This window comes from Ochotona curzoniae, unplaced genomic scaffold (assembly GCF_017591425.1).
Source record: "Ochotona curzoniae isolate NIBS_2020 unplaced genomic scaffold, NIBS_Ocur_1.0 scaffold_2453, whole genome shotgun sequence".
Taxonomy (NCBI): Eukaryota; Metazoa; Chordata; class Mammalia; order Lagomorpha; family Ochotonidae; genus Ochotona; species Ochotona curzoniae.
The window spans coordinates 12,127,047-12,138,791 of record NW_024467094.1 but is presented as its reverse complement, the minus strand read 5'-3'; the positions used below and the strand labels follow the sequence as shown (position 1 = coordinate 12,138,791).

Sequence of the window (11,745 nt, the reverse complement as noted above, 5' to 3'; positions counted from 1 at the left end):
AAAGTTACAGGGAGACAAACACACAGAGAGATCTGCCAACTGCCTGTCCGTTTCCCAAATGTTCACAACAGCCAGAAGCCAAGAACTCCATCCTAGTCTCCCATATGGATGGTGGGGAGGCCGTAGTGTTTGGGCCATCCTCTGCTGCTTTCCTCGACACATTAGTAGGGAACTGGATGGAAGCTGAGCAGCCAGGACTCAAACTGGCATCCCGATATGGGTTGCTGGGGTCCTAAGCAGTGGCCCATCCCATTAGCCCCACCACCAGCCCCTTCCCTTGTCTTTTAAGGCCCCATCATTTGTGCTAGTTTCTTTTAACCCAAGTGGCTTTTGTATATACTCTTCCTTTTGTCTATCTTCTCCTATTTCCACTCCCCTATTCCGCTCCTTTGCTTCCACTTAAGAAATCTCTTCAAGGAAGCCTTCTCTGACTCCAGATGCAACAGGAACACACTCTTTCAATATGGTCTCTTTACATAGGCTTGTTTTCCATTAGACCAATCACACGTATACACTGATTTGTACAAGTCTCTTGTTCATGCACAGAAATAGCTCTGTGGGGGCAGACACTTGGTCTGTCTTGTTCCTTGCTAAATTGCCAGAATCTAACCTTACGCCTCTCACCAACGAAAACAGGAGTTCAGGCCTTAGCACAATAACTTAGTGGCTAAATCCTCATCTTGCATCCACTGGGATCCCATAAGAGCACTGGTTCATGTCCCAGCTGCTCCACTTCCCATCCAGCTCCCTGCTTGTGGCCTGGGAAGGCAGTTGAGGATGGTCCAAAGCCTTGGGACCCTGCGCCTGCATGGGAGACCTGGAAGAAGCTCCTGGCTTCGGATCGGCACATCTCTGGCTATTGCGGCCATTTGGGCAGTGAATCAATAGGTAGAAGATCTTTGTCTCTCCTCTCTTGGTATATCTACCTTTCCAATAAAAATAAAAATCTTAAAAAAAAAAAAGGGGCCTGGTGCAGTAGCCTAGTGGCTGAAGTCCTCACCTTGCAAACACCAAGATCCCATTGGGTACTAGTTCATGGGAGACCTGGAAGAAGCTCCTGGCCCTTGGCTTTGGATCAGCTCAGCTGTGGCCATCGTGGCCACTTGGGGAATGAACCAGTGAATGTAAGATCTTTCTCTTTGTCTCTCCTTCTCTCTGTAAAAATCTGACTTTCCAATTTAAAAAAAATCTTAAAAAAAAAAATGGGTTCAGTACATTTATTAAACGGATGAGCAGCAAAAAGATTCAGTTTAGAATATGAGGTAAGTTTTCAGTTGTTCTAATTGGATTTTCATTTCAACATCTGTTAAGCGTGTACAATGAGAATAACCATCAAGCACAGGCTTGCTGTGTAGATTAAAAGACAATGCACTTAATGCCATGCTCAGCACGACGTGTGCACACAGCAAAGGCTGGGAACTCTGTTTAACATCCTTCAAAATAAGCCCCATGAGCCCGTGGTGCTCTCACACATGGCTGGTTGGAAAATGAAAATAACTCAGCCACTCTGCACAATGGTTTTCCAGTTTCTTTTTATTTTTTTTTTTGTAAAGATTTATTTATTTTTATTGGAAAGTCTGATATACAGATAGCAGGAGAGAAAAAGAGGAAGATCTTCTGTCCGATGATTCATTCCCAAGTGACCACAATGACTGGTGCTGCGCTGATCCGAAGCCAGGAGCCAGGAACTTCCTCCAGGAACTTTCTCCCATGCGGGTGCAGGGTCCCAGGCTTTGGGCCATCCTTGACTGCTTTCCCAGGCAAGACGCAGGAAGCTGGATGGGAAGTGGAGCTGCCAGGATTAGAACTGGCACCTATATGGGATCCTAGTATGTTCAAGGTGAGGTCTTTAGCCACTAGGCCACTGCGCCAGGCCCGCAAAGGTTTGTTTTTTAAAAATTATTGTTCATTGGAAAAGCAGATTTCTAGAGAAAAGGAGAAGTAAAGATAAAGCTTTTCCATCTGCTGGTTTACTCCCCAAAAGGCTGCAATGTCCTAGCTGAGCCGATCTGAAGTCAGGAGCCAAGAGCTTCCTCTAGGTCTCCTATGTGAGTGTAGGGTTCCAAGGCTTATGGGCCATTCTCTACTGCTTTCCCAGGCCACAAGCAGCAAGCTTCATAGGAAGTGGAGCAGCTGGGACACGAATTGGCACCCTTATGGGATCATGGCATTTGCAGGCGGAGGATTAAAGAGCCTGTGTGCCAGGCCCAGGGTTGTTTTTTGTTAAACAATTTATATTCCATCACCTTTGAAAAACATTTCATTGCTACCACTGTCATAGTCACAAAATACACAGGCACGCTGATAAAATGGGACTTTGCTGTACATTTTTGTTCTCTGAAGTACCTTGTGCACATTTGCCATGCCATTAAGTCATTTCCAAAACCATGCTTTTATGGTTCAGTAACTCCATAGCATTGCCAACTTATATTTTAAGGATTTTTTTTTATTGCTACAGATTATATTATTGATGTACTTGTTAATTTAAAAAATGAAATATATTGTTTACACATTTATTTTCACTGTAAGCAACTGATAAAATGTTTCCAAAGAATCAGTGGGGCTCGAGTGGCTTCTACCCCCGGTTTCACAATGTTCACTGATAAAGCGACTGGGGACTGGCAGGGTTTCCTGATTGTTTCAGGTGTCTGCAGGAAATGTGGTTCCACAGGGTGACCTGGCTTCCTCCCCGCTTTGGTGCATAGGGTTAAACACTCCCACGTTTCCTGTGTTCCAAGCTTCAACTTGCATTTCACATTTTTAACCTTCATCACATCACCCGCAGAGTCCTTTGTTGCACATCACACGGCTTCTCAGGGTGTGTGATGGGCTGTGGACCCCAAAACTCTGTCTCCTCCTGTGCCTTCCCCGCAGCAGCGAAGCTTCATTCATCCCCCCCCCCCCAAAACGCTGCCTAGGGGCTGGGCATACAGGACCCATCTTTACTGGGTAGACGCTGTCCCAGGCTGTCCAAGTCCTGGGTAATATCGCAATTTACCGGAGAGGGTCGTTGCACCCCCGATGGGCAGGGGGACACCGACTGTCCCTGACCAAGGGGGTCCCGGGGGACTGACGACCCGCCGGCTGCGCTGGCAGGATGGTCGGTCACCCCCCTGCGGGATTACTCACGGCCACGTTCTGCCAACACCAGGCCCTCAGGCAAGGTGAAGAAGGCCCCCCCCACCATCTTAAGGAAGGAGTTGAGGGCTCCAGGGCCGCCCGGGAGACGCCAGGATGTGATAAGATATTTCTCCAGAGGTCGGTCCTCCGCTATCCCAGAGTGCTCCGGATCCCGGAAGCGCCGGGCTGCCCGGAAGTGCCGGGCTGGCTGACAGATCCCGAGCGTGCTGGCTGGGCGCCGCGGTTGAGGGTGCTGCTCTGGGGGAGGTGCCGGCAGGGGTCGAGGTGGGTGGCAGGATGATGGAGGAGGAGGAACTGGAGTTCGTGGAGGAGCTGGAAGCAGTGTTGCAGCTCACGCCCGAGGTGCAGCTGGCCATCGAGCAGGTGCGGAGGACGGGGCGGGACTGAGAGGCAGGGGCGAGGCACAGCAGGGAAGCCGAGCTGGGGCTGAGGCGGCGTGGGAAGGGGTTCCCGAGCCAGGGAAGGACAGGCTTCTTGTCTAGGCCTTGCCTGGGGCAGAGAGCTGGGCTCCCGGAGAGGGTGAATCGGGGATTCATGCACAGGCTGGCTTTCCACGCTTTCCCCTTGCGAGTGGCTGGGAGGTGGGCGGCGGGACTAGAGGGAAATGTTGCAAAGGGGCCGGGGAGCTAGTCTGAAAGGTTAGGATTCAAGCTTAGCTTGGGGAATGTTCCCAGGAAGACTCCCTTCTCTGCAGCAGTTCTATGGTCGGCTGAATTCTCCTTTCATTTTTATTGCATCTTGAAGGGTACCGAGACTCCTGAGAGCCATTTAGTTCCTTGTATGGGGTGTTGCTCCTGATAAAGGGGGGACAGATCCCCTCCCCACCACACACCAATTCAATTGTAAAGGCTGTGATTTAATGAAAGAAGTGTTATGTCTCATTTGGGTTAATGCTTCGGGTCAGCATATATTCAGTGTTAACACTCACCGTGGGGTCAGCCCTTTTACTAAGGGATGTGTTTGTACTGTGCCATGTTGAGAGGCAGGTTTATTTTCCCCCCGGGTGCTTGCGCTACTCCTGCTGACCTGCCTTGGGCACCTCCTGGGATACAGGCTGTTGGGCAAGCTCGTAGTGTTTGGATCACACAGAGTCCCACCGTTCTCCGTTTACAAGAAAATCCTACCGTTTCAGTTGCTGTTTGGGCTCAGTAGGCACTAAGGCATGACACCAATATTGCAGTCCATCCTCGCTGCACTGAGAGGAATTTCGGAAGAGCACGTGCTTGGTATTATGAGTTCTGCCCTAGGTTTATCTAGTAAGCAGCCATCTTGCTGTCAAGATGAATTTAAGATTTGAACCCACCATTCTTCCATTTGTTATGAGCACCCTGGTGAGGAGTAGTGCTAGGTAAGGATCAGAAAGAATTGATGTAAGGCATGCACATTTCATTCACAGTTTAAGTTCCCTTTCGCATGGTGAAAACCTTTATATATCAGGGGCCCACCAGTGTGGTGGTTCAACAGGCTCATCCTCTACCTGAAAGCACAGACATCCCAAATAAGCACCAGTTCATGTCCTGGCTGCTCCTCTTACCATCCAGCTCTCTGTTTTGTGGCCTGGGAAAGCAGTTGAGGAAGGTCCAAAGCCTTAGGACCCTGCGCCCATGTGGGAGATACAGAAGAAGCTCCTGGCTCCTGGCTTTGGATCAGCTTAGCTCTGGCTTTTGTGGCCATTTGGGGAGATAGCTGGAAGATTTTTCTCTCTGTCTCTGCTTTTTTTCTTTGAATCTGCCTTTCCACTAAAAATAACTTCAAAAAAAAAAAAAAGAAAGAAACCCTTTGTAGACATGTAACCTTTCAAATTTTTTAAATTGCCTGTGATGTACAATGATTGAGCATCTCTTTGCTAAGTGTAAGGCTGTTTGATTTTTCCTCCAGTGCTGGAACTAATCCTTGTTCTCTCCATTTTACCAAGGGAAGTAGTTGGCTTGTGGGAGGGCCTTGTGATGTGAAAGCATGTTAAAACCCAGGAGGAGAGGAGATGTTGGTGAGTTAAGATGCCTGCATCCCACGGCAGAATGCCTGGTGTGCTTTCTGACTCCAAGCTCTGGGAGGCAGTGGCTCCAGTCGTTGGGCCTCTTTTACCATGTGGGAGACCAAGACTGAGACCAAGCATTTGTGGAGTGAACCAATGGTTGGTGTATCTCTCTCTTCCTACTCCTCCTCTACTTCTCAAGTAACTATATTTATATATCTATATCTGAAGCAGAAACCTGGGATAGCATTTAGAAACAGTGAGAAGAATACAAAAATTGATCAACTTGAGGGAATGGACACCTGACATGTCCCCTCTCATCCTCACAATGGGGTGCCAGGTTCAGTCACTGGCACCCACTGCAATGAGCACACATCCTTTGGGCTGTCTAAATTACCTGGATGTGTGATGTATCCCCAACTATAAATGTTTGTTATATTTTCTTCTCACCCAGTCTGTCTCTTCCTCTTCTTGACAATGTGGAAACCTTAAACCCTTCTAACAGTTGTTCTTGACTGCTCAAGGAAAGCATTTTGATTCTTAGATACCATTCCCAGAATGACAACTATGGGGAGATGGTGAATCCAGCCACCCCAGGGTGGGGGGTGGCTTTATAACCTCCGTTGTTTTGTGCTCCTGAAGTTGGGGTTTTTGAAGAGTGTTAGCTATGTTTCTCAGAGGTGTTTTTTTTTTCTGTTAATCTGAATGCCACGTATCCATGTTTTAAAATTTGTTTTTATTTGATTGGAGAGCTGAGGGCGGCAAGATTGAGAGCAATTCCCATCTACTCACTGCTTCCATCAAGGTCCACAACAGGCAGGATTGTTTTTGATCGTAGTCAGGAGCCAGTGGCTCAGGCAGGGGCTCATGGGGATGGCACATGGCTGCACGCTAGGAGGAAGTTGCGTTGGAAAGCCAAGTTAGGCCCCCAGCCCTGGCCATCCAATGTCAGAGGATCAGGGGTGTCCCAAGTAGCCGCCATGCCCCATGCTTTCCCAGTTTATTTCTTGACACAGTCTGAAGAAATAAAATTGCTTCGGTGCTTAATGCATTCTATTGCTGAGCTCTTACTGAGTCTGTTATCAGGGCTTTCCTGGGACAACCATGCCCTTGTCATCAGTTTAATAGTGGACAGTGCCTACTGACTTCTTCCTGTGCTTGAGATTTTACTGATATGCAACTTTTCATTTGCACATTATCTTCCTTGTGTCCAGATGTTGAAATTACAGGTATTGTAAAAATGAAAGGTTTGCTTTTTTTTTTTTAAGAAAGAAAAAGTTTACACATTTATTTATTGGAAAGGCAGAATTACAGAGAAAGAGAGACAGAGAGAAAGATCTTCTGTCTGCTGGTTCACTCCTCAAATGGCTGCAATAGCTGGAGCGAGCTGATCTGCAGCCAGGAACTTCCTCCAGGTCTCCCACATGGCATACAGGGTCCCAGAGTTTTGGGCCATCCTCGATTACTTATTCAGGCTACAAGCAGGAAGCTGGATGGAAGTGGAGCTGTTGGGACACATATGGGATGCTGGTGCTGTCGGGCAGATGATTAGTTAACTGAGCTGTCACACTGACCCCTAAAGGCTTACTTTAACATGTATTTTTGTGAGCAGCTGTTGTGTGGGGAAATCCTGCACTGTGGAAAAAGCTGTGGTTTTATCTTCAGGGAACTTAGCATTTAGTAGGAAGAAAAGAAATAATACATAAAGCAAAGTAAGATGATAGCAGTTATTTTTAAATTACTTGCTTTAAAATGTTTATTTTGTTTTAAATCAAAAAATAAAAGTTGTGTATACTTATGATATAAAATATATTTTGACTTTGATTCTCTCTTTTTACCTAGGTTTTTCCAAGTCAGGATCCTTTAGATCGAGCAGATTTCAATGCTGTTGAGTATATCAATACCCTATTTCCGACAGAGCAAGTAAGTATAGAGTTCTAGATTTTGTTCATTTCTGTGGGCTCTCACTCATCCTGAGTGTTGTTGTTGGCGAGCTATACTATAAATTCAAACCAAACTCCGTCATGATCAAACGTAGCAGTTAGCTTAATTGTGCTCAATGAAATTCTTTGTATAATTAGCATGTTATTACAAACTGTACCTTTAGGTTGTAGGAATCCCCTCAAGAATTCTATAGTAAATTGGAAGTGAGGAAGAGTTTTTATGATACAGTGGGAAGAAATGGAAATAAGGCAGTCAGGATTAGTATGATCATATACCCTCTTTCACCGCCATCTCAAGCTGCTGGGATTAGAACTGGCATCCATATGGGATCCCGGTGTGTCCAAGGCAAGGACCTTAACCATTATGCTATCGTGCCGAGCCCATCATATTTCTTTTATAAAGTTAGTTGTTCGATCAAATTGTTCTTGGACACTTGGCACGTGTTGTCAACCACTGCACCAGGCACTAAGAGTGCAAAACCAATGAGCCTTCACCCATGCCTTAAGGCATTTATGGTTAAGTAGAGGGAGACGCTGGTGAGTGCCTTAAGAAAGGATTGGAGGGGTATGGTGAGAAACACAGTACAGTTCTTGGGACAGTAAACACCTCAGAAAGAAAGTGACCTCCTCTGCCGAGTCTTGCAGGTTTCATTCACTGTTCATTCAGTCAGACTTCACGGTCACTGATGAAATGTCTACCAAGGGCCAGGTACTGTTTTAGAAGCTACAGGGAAGTGGTAGACAAGACAGGCTCTTGGTCCTATAGGGTCTCGTGTGAGGAGGAAGACAAAAACAAAAATCAACAAATAAATCTATCAGAAATGATCCAATATGGATTATGCTGTAGTAAAAAGCAGTTACGGGGCTAGGCGTGTGGCCCAGCTGGTGATGCTGACGGGTACACCCACATCCGTAGCTGAAGTGCCTGAGTTTGAGTCCCAGCGTTGCTCCTGACCCCAGCTTCCGGTGCATGTGGACCCTGGGAGAGACAACAGGTGATAGCTCAGCTGGTGGGGTCCCCACTGCTCAAGGAGTAGCTTCTGTCTCCTGGCTTCACCCCATCCCAGGGCCAGCTGGTGCAGGCATTTGAGGAGTAGATGGACAGATGACAACACTGTCCTCTCCTTCCCTCTCCAAGCAGGTACAGTGACAGAGCATGAAGGCCTACTTTGAGGGTGGTCCTTGACAGGAAGCTCAAAGGCATGCTCTCCGAGGTGATCCCCTTTAAACTTAGACTTACTAACCAGGAAGGGGGCAGGCTTGTGGCCATCTGGGGGAACCTCATTCTCAGCAGGGAGCAGCTAAGTGACTGTTCTAGGATGACGGGAGAAAGAGGGTCCTTCTAGACACAGGTAGGAAAGGCACAGTACACCCAGTGTCCCAGCTGTGTGGGATCAGGGCTGCGGGGAATGGGAAGAGCAGATCCTGAGCACTGTCTGCCCTCCAGGCCGCCTGACCCAGGCATTTCAGGGACTGCATGCTTCTTAGGGAGGTGTTTGTTTTCACAGGATTAATTTTTACGGGGCTCAATTTTAAGTCTGCATCCCCAAGATAATATCTACTTGTATTTGTGCCAAGCTTGAGTAAATTAACGTTAATAGTAGTTTCTGAAGAACTGAAGAATAAGAGTAGACATTTGTCGGTTTCCTTCTCATCCTCTGGAGGATGCATACGCTCTGCTTTGGGCTGCTGTGGGCCTGGAGGACTTTGATGGGTAATGTCCGGAGCAGATCCACATTGTGACTGTTCCATCTGGCAGCAGTGTGGGGAATGAACTGGGAGACAGAAGGACTACAGGTACAAACTAGTTAGGAGACATACAGATGCGTTGGATCCCATGAGAGATCAGAGTGGGAGTGAGGGCTGTGAGATGGAGACAGCAAGGGTCGAAAGTTATTACAGAGACAGAAATCATGGCATCTGGTGTCTGCGGGGATAGAGGTAGAGATTTAGGTGGAGTCTAAGATTCATTTGCTCATTTACTCAGCCAACACCCCTCTCCACTGAGCTCTATGGGAAAGTCAAGGGTGGGCCAATAGTCTGGCAGATAAAGTGTGGACTATCTCATTTCTGCTCCTGGCTCCCAGCTCCAGCTTCTGTTTTGAATGATGACGCTGGGAAGCAACAGTAGTGGCTCCAGTGGTTGGGACACCTACACTGAGTGTCTGGTTCTGACCCCGGCTGCAGCCAGGCTGGCCAGTGTGGATTTCTGGGGAGTGAAACAGCAGATGGGAGCAGAGCAGACGGGAACTCTCTCTTTGTGTCTTGTCTTCTTGCCTCCTCACCCCCACCCTCTCTCTCTCTTTCTCTCTTAAATCCAAAGAGTAAACAAAACAAACATGGTCCTTACCAACTTAGAGCTTTTAGTGTATCTCAGGAGATAGCCAATGAACAGAATGTAAGGAAATTATTAAGCTGCAGTGATTTGCTTGTATACTTATTAATTATAATTTTTTTCCTCTTTAATGAACTCCAGCTTCAGCTATAACTCTGGGAGTAGTTAGCTTCTGCTGGATGGTCAGGGCGCTCCAGGAGCCTCTCTGAGCATTTAGCAATGATGATTCTCCCACTTTGCTTTCCTTCTTGTTTAGTGCTGTGAATAATAACACGGAGCTTCCTTGCGATGGCCAGGAAGGAGGCTCACCAGGTTTCTGTGCAGTGACAGCTGTCAGGGATCTGAAGAGGCTTCCTGGAGGAGATGACGTTTCACTGAGCATTACAGCCCAGCAAAGGATTATGATCTGTGATTTTGAACCTGGCATACTGTGTGGGTGTTGACACTTTTACCCCATATGGGAAGTCAAGAGGAAGAGTGGGTTTTGTTAGCAAGGAGCACAGCGGTAGGGTCTCAGAATAAGGCCAGTGTGGAACGTGTTTGAGCCATCCAGGGAGAACTATGTAGGTGGATATTTGAGTATGGAAGGTATAGTCCCCATTGATGTTAACATTTTGGCGTAGATCTTTGCAAGCTCTTTCTGTCCATTTTTTAAAAAAGATTTATTTATTTTTATTGGAAAGTCAGATATACAGAGAGGAGAGACAGAAAGATTTTCCGTCCCCTAATTCATTCCCCAAGAGGTCTCAACAGCCGGAGCTAAGCCATTTCAAAGCCAGGAGCCAGGAGCCAGGAGCTTCTTCCAGGTCTCCCACGCGGGTGCAGGGTCCCAAGGCTTTGGGCCGTCCTCGACTGCTTTCCCAGGCCACAAGCAGGGAGCTGGATGGGAAGCGGAAGCACTGGGACACTAACCGGCGCCCATTTTATGCACTAGGCTACCACCCTGGGCCATTTCTGTTCATTTTAAAAATAAAGTTGGAAAAATTATCTACTGTGTGATTGTCTTTCTTGAGGCTTCATAGATGGCCTTTCTAACTCATCGTTCTCCGTGAAGGAAGAATTCCAAGAACTGCCTAGAGATAGACAGTTGCTAACAACTGATATCAAGATAGCAATGGAAGCTGTGAAAATATTTATTATACCTTATCAAGAATGCTGACCCATCAAAATAAAAAGAAGTATTTTATTTGAAAATTAATTTTTAAAGAATTATTTATTTTTATTGGAAACACAAACTTACAGAGAGGAGAGAGAGTAAAAAAATCTTCCATCTGCTAGATCACTCCCCAGATGGCCACAACAGGCGGAGCTGAGCTGAGCTGGAGGAACGAAAGGCAGGAGCTGGGAGCTTTTTCTGGGTTTCCCAAGTGGTGCTTTCCCAGGCCACAAGCAGGGGGCTGGATGGGAAGTAGAGCAGCTGGGACTTGAACCGGCATCCACAGGGGATGCTGGTGCTTACAGGCAGAGGATTAACAACTTGAGCCGTGGCTCTGGCCCCTGATTTGAAAACCAGGTTCTCGCCTCTTCCTGAAAAATTGACATGTGTATTTGTTTGGCTTAGTATCCAATTAAAAAGTACTTTTTAGTAATTTTTATTTTATTTATTTGAAAGGAGGAGTTATAGAAAGAGAAGTGCGGGGAGGGCAAGGTTGAAGAAGAGAGAGAGATCAGTCTTTATCTGTTAGTTAACTCTCCAAATGGCCCAGACGGCCAGAGCCAGGAGCCAGGAGCTTCTTCTGGATCTCCCACCTGGATGCAGGGACCCAAGGCTTTGTCCCATTCACTGCTGCTTTCCCAAGCACATGTGCAGGGAGCTGGATCCGAAGGTAGCAGTGGGGATCTGACTAGCACTCTTATGGGATACTGGTGCAGCAGGAGCCAGCCCAACATGCTACCCCACAGTGCTGGCCCCAGTTTTTATTTACTCATTTTTTATGTATTTAAAAATGCACACACACACACAGAGTGAGACAGAGGAGTTCATCCTCTGATTCACTCTCCATATGTTTACACCAGCTGGGCTGGGCCAGGCCAAGCCAGGAGCCAGGAATACATTCCTGGAGTCCACGTCAGCAGGAAGCTGGAGCTGTGTGTGCAGTCCCGGCACTCTGGTGTAACACACAAGAATCTTTATTTTTTTTACTTGGAAAATCAGATTTACAGAGAAGGAAAGACAGAAAAATCTTTCATCCAGTGATTCACTCTCCAAATGGCTACAACAGCTGAGCTGAACCCATCTGAAACCAGAAGCCAGAAGCCTTCTCCAGGTCTCTCACACAGGTGCAGGGTCTCAAAGCTTTGAATCATCCTCCACTGCTTTCCCAGACAACAAGCAAGGAGCTGGATGGGAA

At 47.1% G+C, this 11,745-nt stretch overlaps 1 protein-coding gene across 3 annotated transcripts in view; it reads left to right on the top strand.

Annotated features, from left to right (window-relative positions):
• The first annotated feature begins 3,309 nt into the window (after nt 1-3,309).
• Nucleotides 3,310-11,745, top strand: part of VPS53 (VPS53 subunit of GARP complex) — a 136,107-nt gene continuing 127,671 nt past the window's right edge. For 2 of the 3 annotated variants that reach the window (XM_041000211.1, XM_041000210.1), the window contains exons 1-2: nt 3,312-3,504; nt 6,959-7,039. In XM_041000211.1, the coding sequence (XP_040856145.1) occupies nt 3,418-3,504; nt 6,959-7,039 (168 nt within the window). In that variant the 5' untranslated portion in view covers nt 3,312-3,417. Of the gene's footprint in view, nt 3,505-6,958; nt 7,040-11,745 lie in introns of all 3 variants that reach the window. The other variant, XM_041000212.1, reaches the window with a different exon arrangement.